Source organism: Equus przewalskii, chromosome 25 (genome assembly GCF_037783145.1).
Source record: "Equus przewalskii isolate Varuska chromosome 25, EquPr2, whole genome shotgun sequence".
NCBI classification, from domain to species: domain Eukaryota; kingdom Metazoa; phylum Chordata; class Mammalia; order Perissodactyla; family Equidae; genus Equus; species Equus przewalskii.
In genome coordinates this window covers 10,784,094-10,797,109 of record NC_091855.1, presented here as the reverse complement: position 1 = coordinate 10,797,109, position 13,016 = coordinate 10,784,094, and the positions used below count along the sequence as shown (strand labels likewise).

At 39.9% G+C, this 13,016-nt stretch overlaps 1 protein-coding gene across 2 annotated transcripts in view; it reads right to left on the bottom strand.

Annotated features, from left to right (window-relative positions):
* The window catches only part of MTHFD1 (methylenetetrahydrofolate dehydrogenase, cyclohydrolase and formyltetrahydrofolate synthetase 1), a 61,422-nt gene that overhangs the window by 36,549 nt on the left and 11,857 nt on the right, over nucleotides 1-13,016 (bottom strand). For both annotated transcript variants that reach the window (XR_011532662.1, XM_008533239.2), the window contains exons 2-6: nucleotides 12,925-13,009; nucleotides 6,138-6,197; nucleotides 5,681-5,734; nucleotides 4,428-4,564; nucleotides 4,183-4,283 (exon numbers count right to left, since the gene is read on the bottom strand). Coding sequence is in view for 1 of the 2 variants with exons in the window: in XM_008533239.2 (XP_008531461.1) it covers nucleotides 4,183-4,283; nucleotides 4,428-4,564; nucleotides 5,681-5,734; nucleotides 6,138-6,197; nucleotides 12,925-13,009 (437 nt within the window). In the remaining variant the exon portion in view is untranslated. The remainder of the gene's footprint in view (nucleotides 1-4,182; nucleotides 4,284-4,427; nucleotides 4,565-5,680; nucleotides 5,735-6,137; nucleotides 6,198-12,924; nucleotides 13,010-13,016) is intronic.

The window sequence follows — 13,016 nt, the reverse complement described above, 5'->3', positions numbered from 1 at the left end:
ATCCATATTCTTCTCAAGTACACATGGAACATTCTCAAGGATAGACCATATGCTGGGAAACAAGGCAAGCCTCAATAAATTTAGGAAGATCCACATCATATCAAGCATCTTCTCTGATGATAATGCTATGAAACTAGAAATCAACTACAAGAAAAAAGCTGGGAAAAAGACAAAGATGTGGAAGCTAAACAACATGCTACTGAACAACCAATGGATCATTGAAGAAATTAAAGGAGAAATAAAAAAATATCTGGAAACAAACGAAAATGAAAACATGCCATTCCAACTCATATGGATGCAACAAAAGCAGTCCAAAGAGGGAAATTCATATGCAGTACAAGCCCACTTTAACAAACAAGAGAAGTCTCAAATAAGCAATCTTAAACTACACCTAACAGAATTAGAAAAAGAATGAACAAAGCCCAAAGTCAGCACAAGAAGGAAAATAATAAAAACTAGAGCAGAAATAAATGAAATTCAAACAAAAAAGACACTAGAAAGGATCAATGAAACTAAGAGCTGGTTCTTCGAGAAGATAAACAAAATTGACAAACACTTAGCCAGACTAAGGACAAAAACAGAGAAGGCTCAAATGAATAAAATTAGAAATGAAAGAGGAGAAATTACAATGGATGCCACAGAAATACAAGGATTATAAGAGAATGCTATGAAAAACTATATGCCAACAAATTGGACAATTTAGAAGAAATGGATAAATTCTTAGACTCTTACAACCTCCCAAAACTGAGCAAAGAAAGAGAGAATCTGAATAGACCAATCACAAGTAAAGAGAGAGAAACAGTAATCAAAACCTCCCAAAAAATAAAAGTCCAGGACCAGATTGCTTCTCTGCAGAATTCTACCAAACATTCAACAATTTATAACCTATCCTTCTCAAACTATTCCAAAAAACTGAGGAAGATGGAACACTTCCTAAACCATTCTATGAGGCCAGAGGCCAAGATCACCCTGACACCAAAGCCTGACAAGGACAACACAAAGAAGGAAAATTACAGGCCAATATCGCTGATGAACATAGATGCAAACATCCTCAAAAAAATACTGGCAATCCAAATACAGCAATACATTAAAAAAAATCATATACCATGATCAAGTGGGATTTATACTGGGGACACTGGGATGGTTCAACATCTGCAAATCAATCAATGTGATACACTATATTAACAAAAATGAGGAATGAAAACCACATGATCATCTCAATAGACACAGAGAAAGCATTTGACAAGATCCAATATCCATTTATGATAAAAACTCAATAAAATGGGTACAGAAGGAAAGTACCTCAACATAATAAAGGCCATATATGGCAAACCCACAGCCAACATCAAACCCCATGGGGAAAAACAGAAAGCCATCCCTCTGAGAATAGGAACAAGACAAGGGTGCCCAATCTCACCACTCTTATTCAACATAGTACTGGAGGTTTTGGCCAGAGCAATTTCTCAAGAAAAAGACATAAGAAGAATCCAAATAGGCAATGAAGTGAAACTCTTGCTGTTTGCAGACGATATGATTGTATATATAGAAAACCCTAAAGAATCCATCAGAAAACTATTAGAAATAATCAACAATTACAGCAAAGTTGCAGGGTACAAAATCAACTTACAAAAATCAGATGCATTTCTATACTCTAATAACAAACTAACAGACAGAGAACTCAATAATACAATCCATTTACACTCACAACAAAAAGAAAAAAAAATCTAGGAATTAATTTAACCAAGGAGGTGAAAGACCTATACAATGAAAACTATAAGACATTACTGAAAGAAATAGATGATGCCATAAAGAAATGGAAGGGTAGACATTCCATGCACATGGAGAGGAAGAATAAACATAGTTAAAACGTCCATACAACCTAAAGCAATCTACAGATTCAATGCAATGTCAATCAGAATTCCAGTGACATTCTTCACCGAAATGGAACAAAGAATTCTAAAATTCATATGTGGCAACAAAAGATTTCAAATAACTAAAGCAATCCTGAGAAAAAAGAACAAAGCTGGAGGCATCACAATCCCTGACTTGAAAAGATACTACAAAGCTACAGTAATCAAAACAGCATGGTACTGGTACAAAAACAGGCACACAGATCAATGGAACAGAATTGAAAGCCTAGAAATAAAACCACACATCTACCAACAGCTAATCTTCAACAAAGGAGCTAAGAACATACATTGGAGAAAGGAAAGTCTCTTCAATAAATGATGTTAGGAAAACTGGACAGACACATGCAAAAGAATGAAAGTAGACCGTTATCTTTCACCATACACAAAAATTAACTCAAAATAGATCAAAGACTTGAAGATAAGACCTGTAACTAGAAAACTTCTAGAAAAAAATATAGGCAGTACTCTCTTTGACATCAGTCTTAAAAGGATCTTTTCAAATACCATGTCTAGTCGGACAAAGGAAACAAAAGAGAAAATAAACAAGTGGGACTTCATCAGACTAAAGAGCTTCTGCAAGGCAAAGGAAATCAGGAACAAAACAAAAAGACAACCCACCAACTGGGAGAAAATATTTGCAAATCATATATCCAAGAAGTGGTTAATCTCCATAATATATAAAGAACTCACACAATTGAGCAACAAAAAACAAAACAAACAACTCAATCAAAAAATGGGCAGAGGACATGAAGAGACATTTTTCCAAAGAAGATATATAGATGGCCAATAGGCACATGAAAAGATGTTCAACATCACTAATCATCAGGGAAATGCAAATCAAAACTACATTTAGATATCACCTAACACCCATTGGAATGGCCATATCACCAAGACAAAAAACAACAAGTGTTGGAGAGGATGTGGAGAAAAGGAAAGCCTCATACAATGCTGGTGGGAATGCAAACTGGTGCAGCCACTATGGAAAACAGTATGGAGATTCCTCAAAAACTTAAAAATAGAAATAACATATGACCCAGCCATCCCCCAACTGGGTATTTATCCAAAGAACTTGAAATCTACAAATCACAATGCACCCCTTTGTTCACTGCAGCATTATTCACAATTGACAAGACGTAGAAGCAACCCAAGTGCCCATCAAGCAATGATCAGATAAAGAAGATGTGGCATATATAAACAATGGAATACTATTCAGCCATTAAAAAAAAAAGACAAAATCGCCCCATTTGCAACAACATGGATGGACTTTGAGGGTATTATGTTAAGCAAAATAAGCCAGACAGAGAAAGACAAACAGTATATGATTTCACTCATATGTAGAAGATAAACAAACACAAGGACGAAGACAATAGTTTAGCGGTTACTAGGGGGAAGGGGTTTGGGGGTGGGCACAAAGGGTGAAGGGGTACATTTATATAGTTACTGGCAAATAATAACGTACAAGTGAAATTTCAGAATGTTATAACCTATCATGACCTTAAAATATAATATAAAAAATAACCTGTGTTAAAAGTATTCATAACAAGGAGCCAGCCCAGTGACATAGCAGTTAAGTTCGCACCCTCTGCTTTGGTGGCCCAGGGTAGGCCCATTCAGATCCCGGGCGCGGACCTATGCACCACTTATCAAGCCATGCTGTGGCAGGTGTCCCATATATAAAGTGGAGGAAGATGGGCACGGATGTTAGTTAAGGGCCAGTCTTCCTCAGCAAAAACAGGAGGATTGGTGGCAGATGTTAGCTCATAGCTAATCTTCCTCAAAAACAAAAAGTATTCATAATGAAATTAAAATCCCAAGCTGCTGACTAGCTAACAGGGTAATACAGCCAACTGTTCAAGAGATCTGCTTCCAGCCATCCTCTAGTCTTAGAACCACTATGGAGACTCAGTGCCCATTTTGGGGGTGGGTGCTCTGCACTTTTACCCTTACAAACTCTCTGAATTCTTATTACTGTATAAGTTACTTTTTCACAAAAAATAACTTGCTTTGAACCCAAATAAGCCTGAGTTCAAATCTTGGTTCTGCTACCTCTTGGACAAGTTACTCAATTTCTCTGAGCCTCTTTTCTCAGCTGTTGAACAGTAACAGTCCCTACTTCATAGGGTTGTTGCAAAAATTGTGAATTTAGTTAAAGCCCCTAACAGACAGGTCCCTGTGCCAATCAGGTCCCTTTACTTAGGGCCCACAGTGGACCTCCTCTAGTCTTCCACATGGCTCCAAGAAATGTGCTTTATTTTTGCTTGTTTGTTTTTACCTGTCTCTTTGATGAGTTCCAAGCATCCTTTAGGTGTACAAGGGATGAAACAGTCATTCAAGTCCCCTCTAGCAAGTTTTCCAGCATTGATGCTAGTCAATCTACAACAATGAAAGTGATAAAGGGGCACATAAAGGTAATTAAGCGTCATACTCTTCAGAAACAAATATGGTGTATTTCCCAAACAGAAATACGTAACTGTAATTGGAATCATGCAATGCCAAATAGAAGGCCAAGCCACTCACCCATCCACGTCCTTTTCGGGTGCAATAGCATTGACCACTGCTTCAGTGTTAATGGGATTCTCTGAATCTAAAGGCAGCTGCACTATGAACCCATGGACAGTGGAGTCTTCATTCAAAGATGTAACGTACTTCAACACCTGAAAGTAATATAGCACATAATTTGTATACCACATGGAAATCAAAATGGTGGAGAAACACTTTCCCAGTCAAAAGTCAGGTTGGGGCCAGCCCAGTGGCATGGTGGCTAAGCTTGCAGGCTTTGCTTCAGCAGCCTGGCATTCACAGGTTCTGATCCTGGGTGCAGACCTAGCATCACTCATCAAGCCATGCTGTGGTCGCATCCCACATAAAATAGAGGAAGATTGACACAGATGTTGGCTCAGCAACAATCTTCCTCAAGCAAAAAGAGGAAGATTGGCAAAAGATGTTGGCCCTGAGCTCTCATTATCCAAAAAAAAAAAAAAAAACAAGTCAGGTTGTCCCATTTCCCCCCAAGAGTTTAACTGCGTTCCTCTCAGAAGTACTTCCCCTTGAATGCTGGGGGCAACTCTACTTTAACACAGGAAGTAATCTTCAGGTGTGTGGTAAGAAACCCATCAAATAAAAGAGCTCAGAACTTTAATGACTTATTACTGCAACAGTACTCTCCACGCTACCATCAACCAAATCAAGATTTCTCTGATGACAGGAATGTTCTCTAATTTGTAGCTGACATACAATAGTGGCCACTGAATACTTGAAATGTGGCTAGTACAAATTTTTTTATTTATTTCATTTTAATTAAATGGCCACAAGGGGCTAGAGTCCCCTATCAGACAGTGCAGATGTATAACATTCCCATGACCTCAGAAAGTTCTTGTTAATCCCCCTACCTACAGGCAACCACAGTTCTAACTTTAGTGAGCAATGATTTGTTCTGCTTATTGTTGAACATCATATAAACGGAACACACATTTTGTTCTTAAAATGCAGATAACTACAGCCAACGATCAGTGTGTAATGAACATCGCAGGTGATCTGGAAGCAAATGATGCTGCAGTCATACTCTGAGTACCACACATTCATACCCTAGGACTGCACCATTTACTCTTTGGGTATTTTTCCAAGATTGTCAGGAGGCAGAGTCTGTGAAGAAACAACTACCTGCAGGTCTTTCATAAGCTGAGTCTATCAGGCCCTAAAGTTGCACGAAACCAGAAACCAGAGGAAAGCACTTCAGCTGCCCTCTTAACAATCAGTTCACAACAGCTCACCTCAGATTCTGTGGCCGTTCTCGGTAACTTAATGTGAGTGGCTTTGATCCCAATCTGCAAAAATGAACATTTAAAACAGGTGTATGGCAAGAGAACTTGAGACATGGACTCATTTCTTTTACTGATATGACTAAAACCAGGTGGTGTTAGTCATCATTTCACCCTCCTATGTTCTGAGGAATTAGTCTCCCATTTTGACCCCCTCATCATTGACTTGTTCATTGTCACCACTGCACTTTAGCAATTCCTGCTCTTTGGGAAGCAAGCAGATCACTGATTAGAAAACATTCAAGGGCAAAATAGAGGCTGCAGATCTAAGTCAGCCATATCTGACTTGCAAAATAGATAAACTGAAGTCTGCGGTGGGCAATAAAAGTTTTTATGGGGAGGCACCAAGTGCAAGGGGTAACTGACAGGACTGGGGGTGGGGTGAGGGCACCCCTGTGCGGGGCTTTACCTCTTCAGCAGCCTTCAGCTTCACGTTTATATAAAGATTAGAATCATCTCTGTTGCCAACCTAGAATAATAAATACATGCAAATCAGATGGTTAGCAAAAGGCAAAGCATACAGAAAAGCTTCTAGAATTTTAGTTTTGATAAAAGGAATGTTTACTCATGAGACTCTTGTTGCAGAGCACTTTAACAGGAGAATCAGGAGAACAGAAGTGCAGGATAGAGATGTGAACACAGGTAGTAGTCCCGAGCCCTCCTCAAACAAGGCCCACAGGAAGGAAAGGAAAGAAAAATGAGGGGACTTCTGCATCTGCCTTGAAAACTAAGCCAGGGTGCTACAGGCCTGCCTGAACCATGTGGAATTTCGGCTTGTCATGGAGCTGACACACCAGAACAACAGGGCACGGAGCACTGAGGAACTGTCATCAGGCAAGAAAAACACCACAGCTCTAAGAGGCCAGGAACACACAGAGGACACATTCTACACCCTCTACCCGCCAGGGGCATGGAAAGCTCTCACACCCAGCCACACGGCTAGGGTGGACCTAATTCCAGCCTACACAGAACACACACCTGTGCAAGGCAAAGGGCAGTCCACTGGCCTCAAGACAGAGAGGAAAGTGTGGTGCAGAAGCCAAATCCTTTGAACCACCACACCAGGTCGCCGATTCTTTAACCACAAACATATTTACAGTTTTTCATTGTAACCATTTCTCTGTAAAATTTTATTTTACTAATATTTTTCCATGTTCCAGTGGTTGACATTTGTCCTTTTCATGGTTGAAATAGTTTCTCAGGGTGATATGCCACAATAAACTTGATTTCTCCTAAATCTGCAGAGGGAAAAATGGTAAAGTCCCTTGATACTAAAGATAACTGATGCGTGGCTCCTTTTAACAGGACAACCGCAGAGAAAGAAGCTGGCCTTAACAGAGTATTTCCAGTCCTTGTCACGTTGATGCTGTTACTGGAAGCTCCCCTCAGGCTCCCGGAACTGAACTCGGCCTTACTCTTAGCTTCAGCAGTCCTTTACAGAGTTCTCAGTTTTGCTAGTGTTAATTTGAATTTCAAGACAGCCAGATGAGTCCTTTGAGGGGAAATTGATTTTTCTATGGGTTATTTGCACCTGAGTGCATTAGTTGCTTCCTGTAGGGGCCTCCCTAGAATTTTAGTGCCTCTCACGCTCCTTCTTTGGTTATTTTCTATATATGTTCTTTGCCCCATCATCCAACTCTCATTGATTCAGTTACCAGATTTAACACACTCTGGGATTTTTAGATCGACGTAGGAAAGGAAGTGGTTCTAAATACAAGAATATTGTTTCTTACATTTTCATTAATATTTATACCTGCAATTAGTTGTTTAGACTGAGATTAAATGATCTTATCACTCACCGCCAGTCCGTTTTAAACTACAGCTTCTCTGTTCTACGGGTTTATCTTCATTCGTCTCTCAGGTAGCTGAAATGCAACTGCCAGTCACTTTTCCAGGAAAGCTATGTGGGCATTTTTCTGAGTCTACGTGTATCGGAAAATATTTTCCGCTATCTTTGCATATGAAGGACTCAGCTGCACATGGAGACACGATATTTTCGTTCAGAGATGTTGTCTTCAGCATCTAGAGTCACAGAAGTCTAAGTCTTTCTTTGTTCCGTTATAGGGAACTGTTTTCATCTGAGTGTTTCTGAAGGAATTTTTCTAAAACTCCAACGCTGCCACCAGTTTTACAATGAAAGCTTAATAGTCATGGTTACGAGCATACTTCAAAGTTTTACTGTAATCCTAACGCAAAGGAAAAGACCTCTTAGGAGCCAATTGAAAGACTCACTCTCAGTCTAGGCATTTTACAGGGAAAATGGTTACACAATCATCGATAGCCTGGAGGCAAAAAGAATGTTCAGTTAAGAACAGCAGACTCTTGACTGACAGTCAAACGGGTGGGTGGACGACTGGCTTCCCAGAACAAATCTTAATCCCACTACAGTTTATCAAGAAAATCACTTAAGCATTTTATCAGCAATGCTAATTTCTTTCTTGAAGGAGGTGAATTAGACCATCCAAAAACGATCCTATCCCAGAACAAGTTAGGGATAATTTTTTTTTTTCACATGAGGCATCTGCAAACTGTTTCTGTAAGGAGCCAGACAGTATATATTTTAGGTTTCTTAGACCACATACTATGTCACATAGTCTCTTTTTTAACCCTTTACATCTTGGGCAGCATTTGGACAGGGGCCACAGTTTACCGATCCCTGTCTTATACCGTAAAATATCTTGGATGTTGGTCTACTCATTAATTTTTTTTCCTGCTTCAAGAGGCTTTTGTAGATATTCAGGCCAGTTGAGTTTATTAATTTTATCGTTTTGTCCATCTCTTTTGTGAGGACTGAATGAGTTACTCTATGTAAAGTGCTTTCAATAGTTCCTGGTAAAAAGCAAGTATTAGTTATTATATTATTAACAAAGTATTTTATGTACTAAGGCAATGGAAATACAGCCTAATGTATATCTCTCATAATGAAAAGTCAAGTCTTAATTTCCTTTAAATATTGTTATTTTGAAAGTTACCAGTCCACTGTTTTAAAAAAATTCCAACTTTTAGGTAGATATACCTGGGCCATATCGTGAATATCCTTAAATGCAATGCTAAGGAATTAGAAAAACAGAAGGGAAAAGCAAATGGGTTTGGGAGATAGACAGACCTGGTTCATATCCCAGACTCAGTCCCTTTGTGATTGTAGCTTTGGGGAGACTACCCAAGATCTCTGAGCATCAGTTATTGTGAGTAGAAGGAGGCAACCACCACCTTGTAGGGGCAGAATAAAAATTAGAACAACTAGAAATATATACAAATCATTTGAACTATATTAGACACTCTACATAAGCAGTACTGCCATTCCTTCTGTAAAGGATGTAGAGTGGGTACAGCTGGATTGATTGTGATCCAATTTGCATTTTGACAAGGGCTGCAATTGCAGTTAAAAGGATAGACTGGAAGTGTCCAGATCAGAAGCCTAAAGTCTGTGCACAGAAGACTGTGATGGCACCAGGGGGTGGGAGCAGTCGAAATTGAAATGAAAAGGAGGGAAGATGGGGCTGGTCTGGTGGTGCAGCAGTTAAGTGCACATGCCCCACTTTGGCAGCCCGGGGTTCACCCAGTTTGGATCCTGGGTGCAGACATGGCACTGCTTGGCAAGCCATGCTGTGGTAGGCATCCCACATATAAAGTAGAGGAAGATGGGCATGGATGTTAGCTCAGGGCCAGTCTTCCTCAGCAAAAAGAGGAGGATTGGCAGCAGTTAGCTCAGGGATAATCTTCCTCAAAAAAAAAACACAAAAAAAGGAGGGAACAGATCCCAGGAGCTTATGAGAGGCAGAATCAATAGCACGATAGTCCCTAAAGGGACGTGGAGAGTGAGGGAGAGAGATCCTGAAGAGATGATCTCAGGTTCCTGGCTTGAGTATGTGGGAAGATGGTGCTGCCAGACACCAGGAAGGAAAAAACAAGAGGTCGGAGGTAGCAGAAATGTGATTACAACATAATATGTAAGCCTTGCATCACAGAAAGATGTTGACTCTCGTGCTAAAGTGTAAGATTAAAATATTCTACCACTGTTTTTTTGGCAAGAACATAGAAGACAAGCTGCAGTACAGTGTTTATATAACAAAGACATTTGCAATCAATAAATTTAGAATACAAGTTTGGAAGTCAATCTTAAAAATACGAAGAAAAAGATCCCAATATTGCTAAGGAAAGATTTACAGAAACAGATTTCTTGCCTATGACATTTACTTTTTCTACAACAAACAATTCACAAAAATAAGCCAAGAAATAAGTGGTCCCTCAAATGTACCAAGTGTACACCCACAACATATACCTTTGATTCTTAGTAATTTGCAAAAAAAGGAAAACCCACCACAGCAGAGAACACACCAGGCAGAACAACAGGCCTTCTGTGCTTTTCTTCTCAGCTAAGGCCTCTTAGATAATGAACAGCAGTGGGGGAAACATTTAAGTACTATTCATTCTGCAGTCCTTGAGGAACATGGGACATGATCAAGGCTGCCCCAGGGAGAGAAGGCCTAGGGGTCCTGGCCTACATGCCGATCTGTATCATCCTCCAGGAAATACAGGATGACCTGACCTGATCCGACCTGATTCATATCCAAAGTTATAGGACCACCTGATAACCAGACCCCACCTGCACTGATACCATTTTAATGACTTTTTTACATAATCTTTCCTTTGTCTTGTAAACAAATAACTCACATACCTATGCCTTATAAATTTAGCCCTACCCTCAATCCATGTTAGCAGCTCTTTACTGCCCATGGGTCCTTTCCCCACGCTACTCCATGCTATTCTCTGAATAAAGGAGCACTACTACCAGACCGTGAGAGTCCCAGAAAGCTTTCTTTCAACTCCTTGGCTCAGCAAGCCCGCACCAGGACAGAAAGTTAGCAAAGGATTAAATGATGCATGTGGAGACATATATACAGAGAGAAAAGCGAGGTGAGGAAGCAGGTGTTTCTGAAGGGAATTTCTAATGAAAGCTATCAGTTGCTTGTCATCCAAATCAACACTTCAAACATTCATCTGTACATCTGTCCACGTGACAGTTATTTATTGAATGCCTCCTACCAATTTATTGAAGGCTTCCTACTGGATGAATCTGGAGCTCAGAGAAGAAACCCTGGACAGAGGCCTAAAGGAGGAGGGAGAATACCTCCTCCAGTTATGGGACTGCGTGAGCTCACTCAGGGAAAGAATAAGGTGGAAGAGGGCTTGAGGCCTTAGACCTGAGGCATTCAAACAGTTTAGGTGTCAAGAAAAGGAACAAGCAGAGGAGATTAGAGAAGGAAGGGAAATGAATGGTGTCCTAGAAACAAAGAATGTGGAACTCAGAAGAGATTCAGGTTTAGAAGTTGCTGACCTCCAGCTGATTCGTGGGGCCAGAAGAAATTGCCTAGGGCAATGCTTCTCAAAGCGTGGGTCACACACTCCCCTTTCAGAAGATCTGTGAATGCCAAGCTACTTTTCTAATAATACTAGGATGTCGTTTGCCTCTTCACTGTCTTGATATCTGTATGGAGGCTGCAAAACTAATGGTGGGTAAGACCACTGGTGACTTAGCACAAATCAAGACAATGGCACCAAACTATACTAGTCATGAGGACATCCTTCACTGCCACATACCCTCAGTAAAAACAGATGCCAACTTTACTTAGAAGTGCTCTTGATGAAGCGGTAAAAATTATTAATTTCATTAACCTTGACCCTTGAGGACAGGTCTTTTTAACATCTGTGTAAGGAACTGGGAAGCCTTCCGAAAGCACTTCTGCCGTGTGCCGAAGGCGTGTCACCAGGGAAAGCACTTGTGCTGTTGCCTTGCAAGCTGAACTAGCTGCACTTTTAATGGAATACCATCTTTACTTGAAAGAACTGACAAATAATGATTATTCAGGCTTTAGTACTGGCAAACATTTTCTCAAAATTGGACAAAGTGAGCTTGCTACTTCAAGGAAAATAACTAATAGTATTTGTTGCCAGTGATAAAATTCAAGGTTTCAAGAGAATATTAGATTTTTTTAACCACTCTTGTGAGCTTGACAACTTCTCAAGATTTAAAGACTTTTCTGATGAGTTTGTAGGCAATACTAACGATTGTGATTTTTTTTATATTGCATAATGGAATGTGTTAACATTTGGAAGATCTGCATAATTCAGTGAACCGTTATTTTCCAAATGAGGAATAAGCGACGTAAGAAAACCACACATGGGTAAATATCGACTCAAACAGCAACATAAAACAGTAGATTTAGGGGCCAGCCCCATGGCATAGTGGTTAAGCTCAGCATGCTCTGCTTCCATGGCCCAGGTTCACAGATTCCAATCCCAGGCACAGACCTAAACCACTCATCAGCCATGCTGTGGCAGCAACCCACATACAAAGTGGAGGAAGACTGGCACAGAAGTTAGCTCAGGGCTAAACTTCCTCAAGCAAAAAGAAAAAAAGTGGATTTTGACGTAACGAAGCTTGAAAGTTCACTGATACAGTTTCAGATGCCACATTGCAACTAACCTTTAAAAACTCTACTTATTGAGTCCTGGCATAGTATCAAAGAAAAATGTCCACAATTATCTGGGAAGATTATTTTTAAAGTTCTTCCCTTTTACAACTGTATGTGTGTATGCAGCCAGATTTTCTCTACATATTGAATCAAACTAGCATATAGCAAGAGATTGGATGCAGAAGTGGATGAGAATCCATCTGTCTTCTATTAAGCCAGACAATAAAGGGTTTTACAAAAACATAAAATAATGCCCCTCTTCTCACTAACTTTTGTTTTCTAAAAGTTATTTTTTCATTAAAATGTTATTTATGCTAATATATAATGAGCTTACTACTGGCATTTTTAAATGTATAAATATCTTTAAACTTGTTAGTTTTAATTTCTAACACAGTAATTATCAATGGATAAATCCATATAAACAAAAGCTCCGTAAGGTCTTAGATTCTTAAGAGTGTAAAGGGGTCTTGAAACCAAAGTCCAAGACACAGTGGACTAGGGAAAGAAAGGGTCCCTCCCCACAGAGGACAGCAGACGGCCAGGATACACCGACAGCTAGAAGTTGAGCTGAAGAGGTGGAGCCTGCAAAGAGAAACTGAAAAGGTATGAGGTTTCACAGAAGCAAAAAGGAGGAGGGAGGGGTCTGAAGTGTGTGTTGTCTTAAGTGCTATTGAGAGATTGAGAAAGGAAGATATGAGCGGAAATCCACTATCACAATACCTGTAAAATTGCCAGGCACGGTGTGAAACCCGGTACTTGTTCCTTCATCTGAGTGACCTGGTTCTTCAGTCTCTGCTTAATTTGCCTAGAGA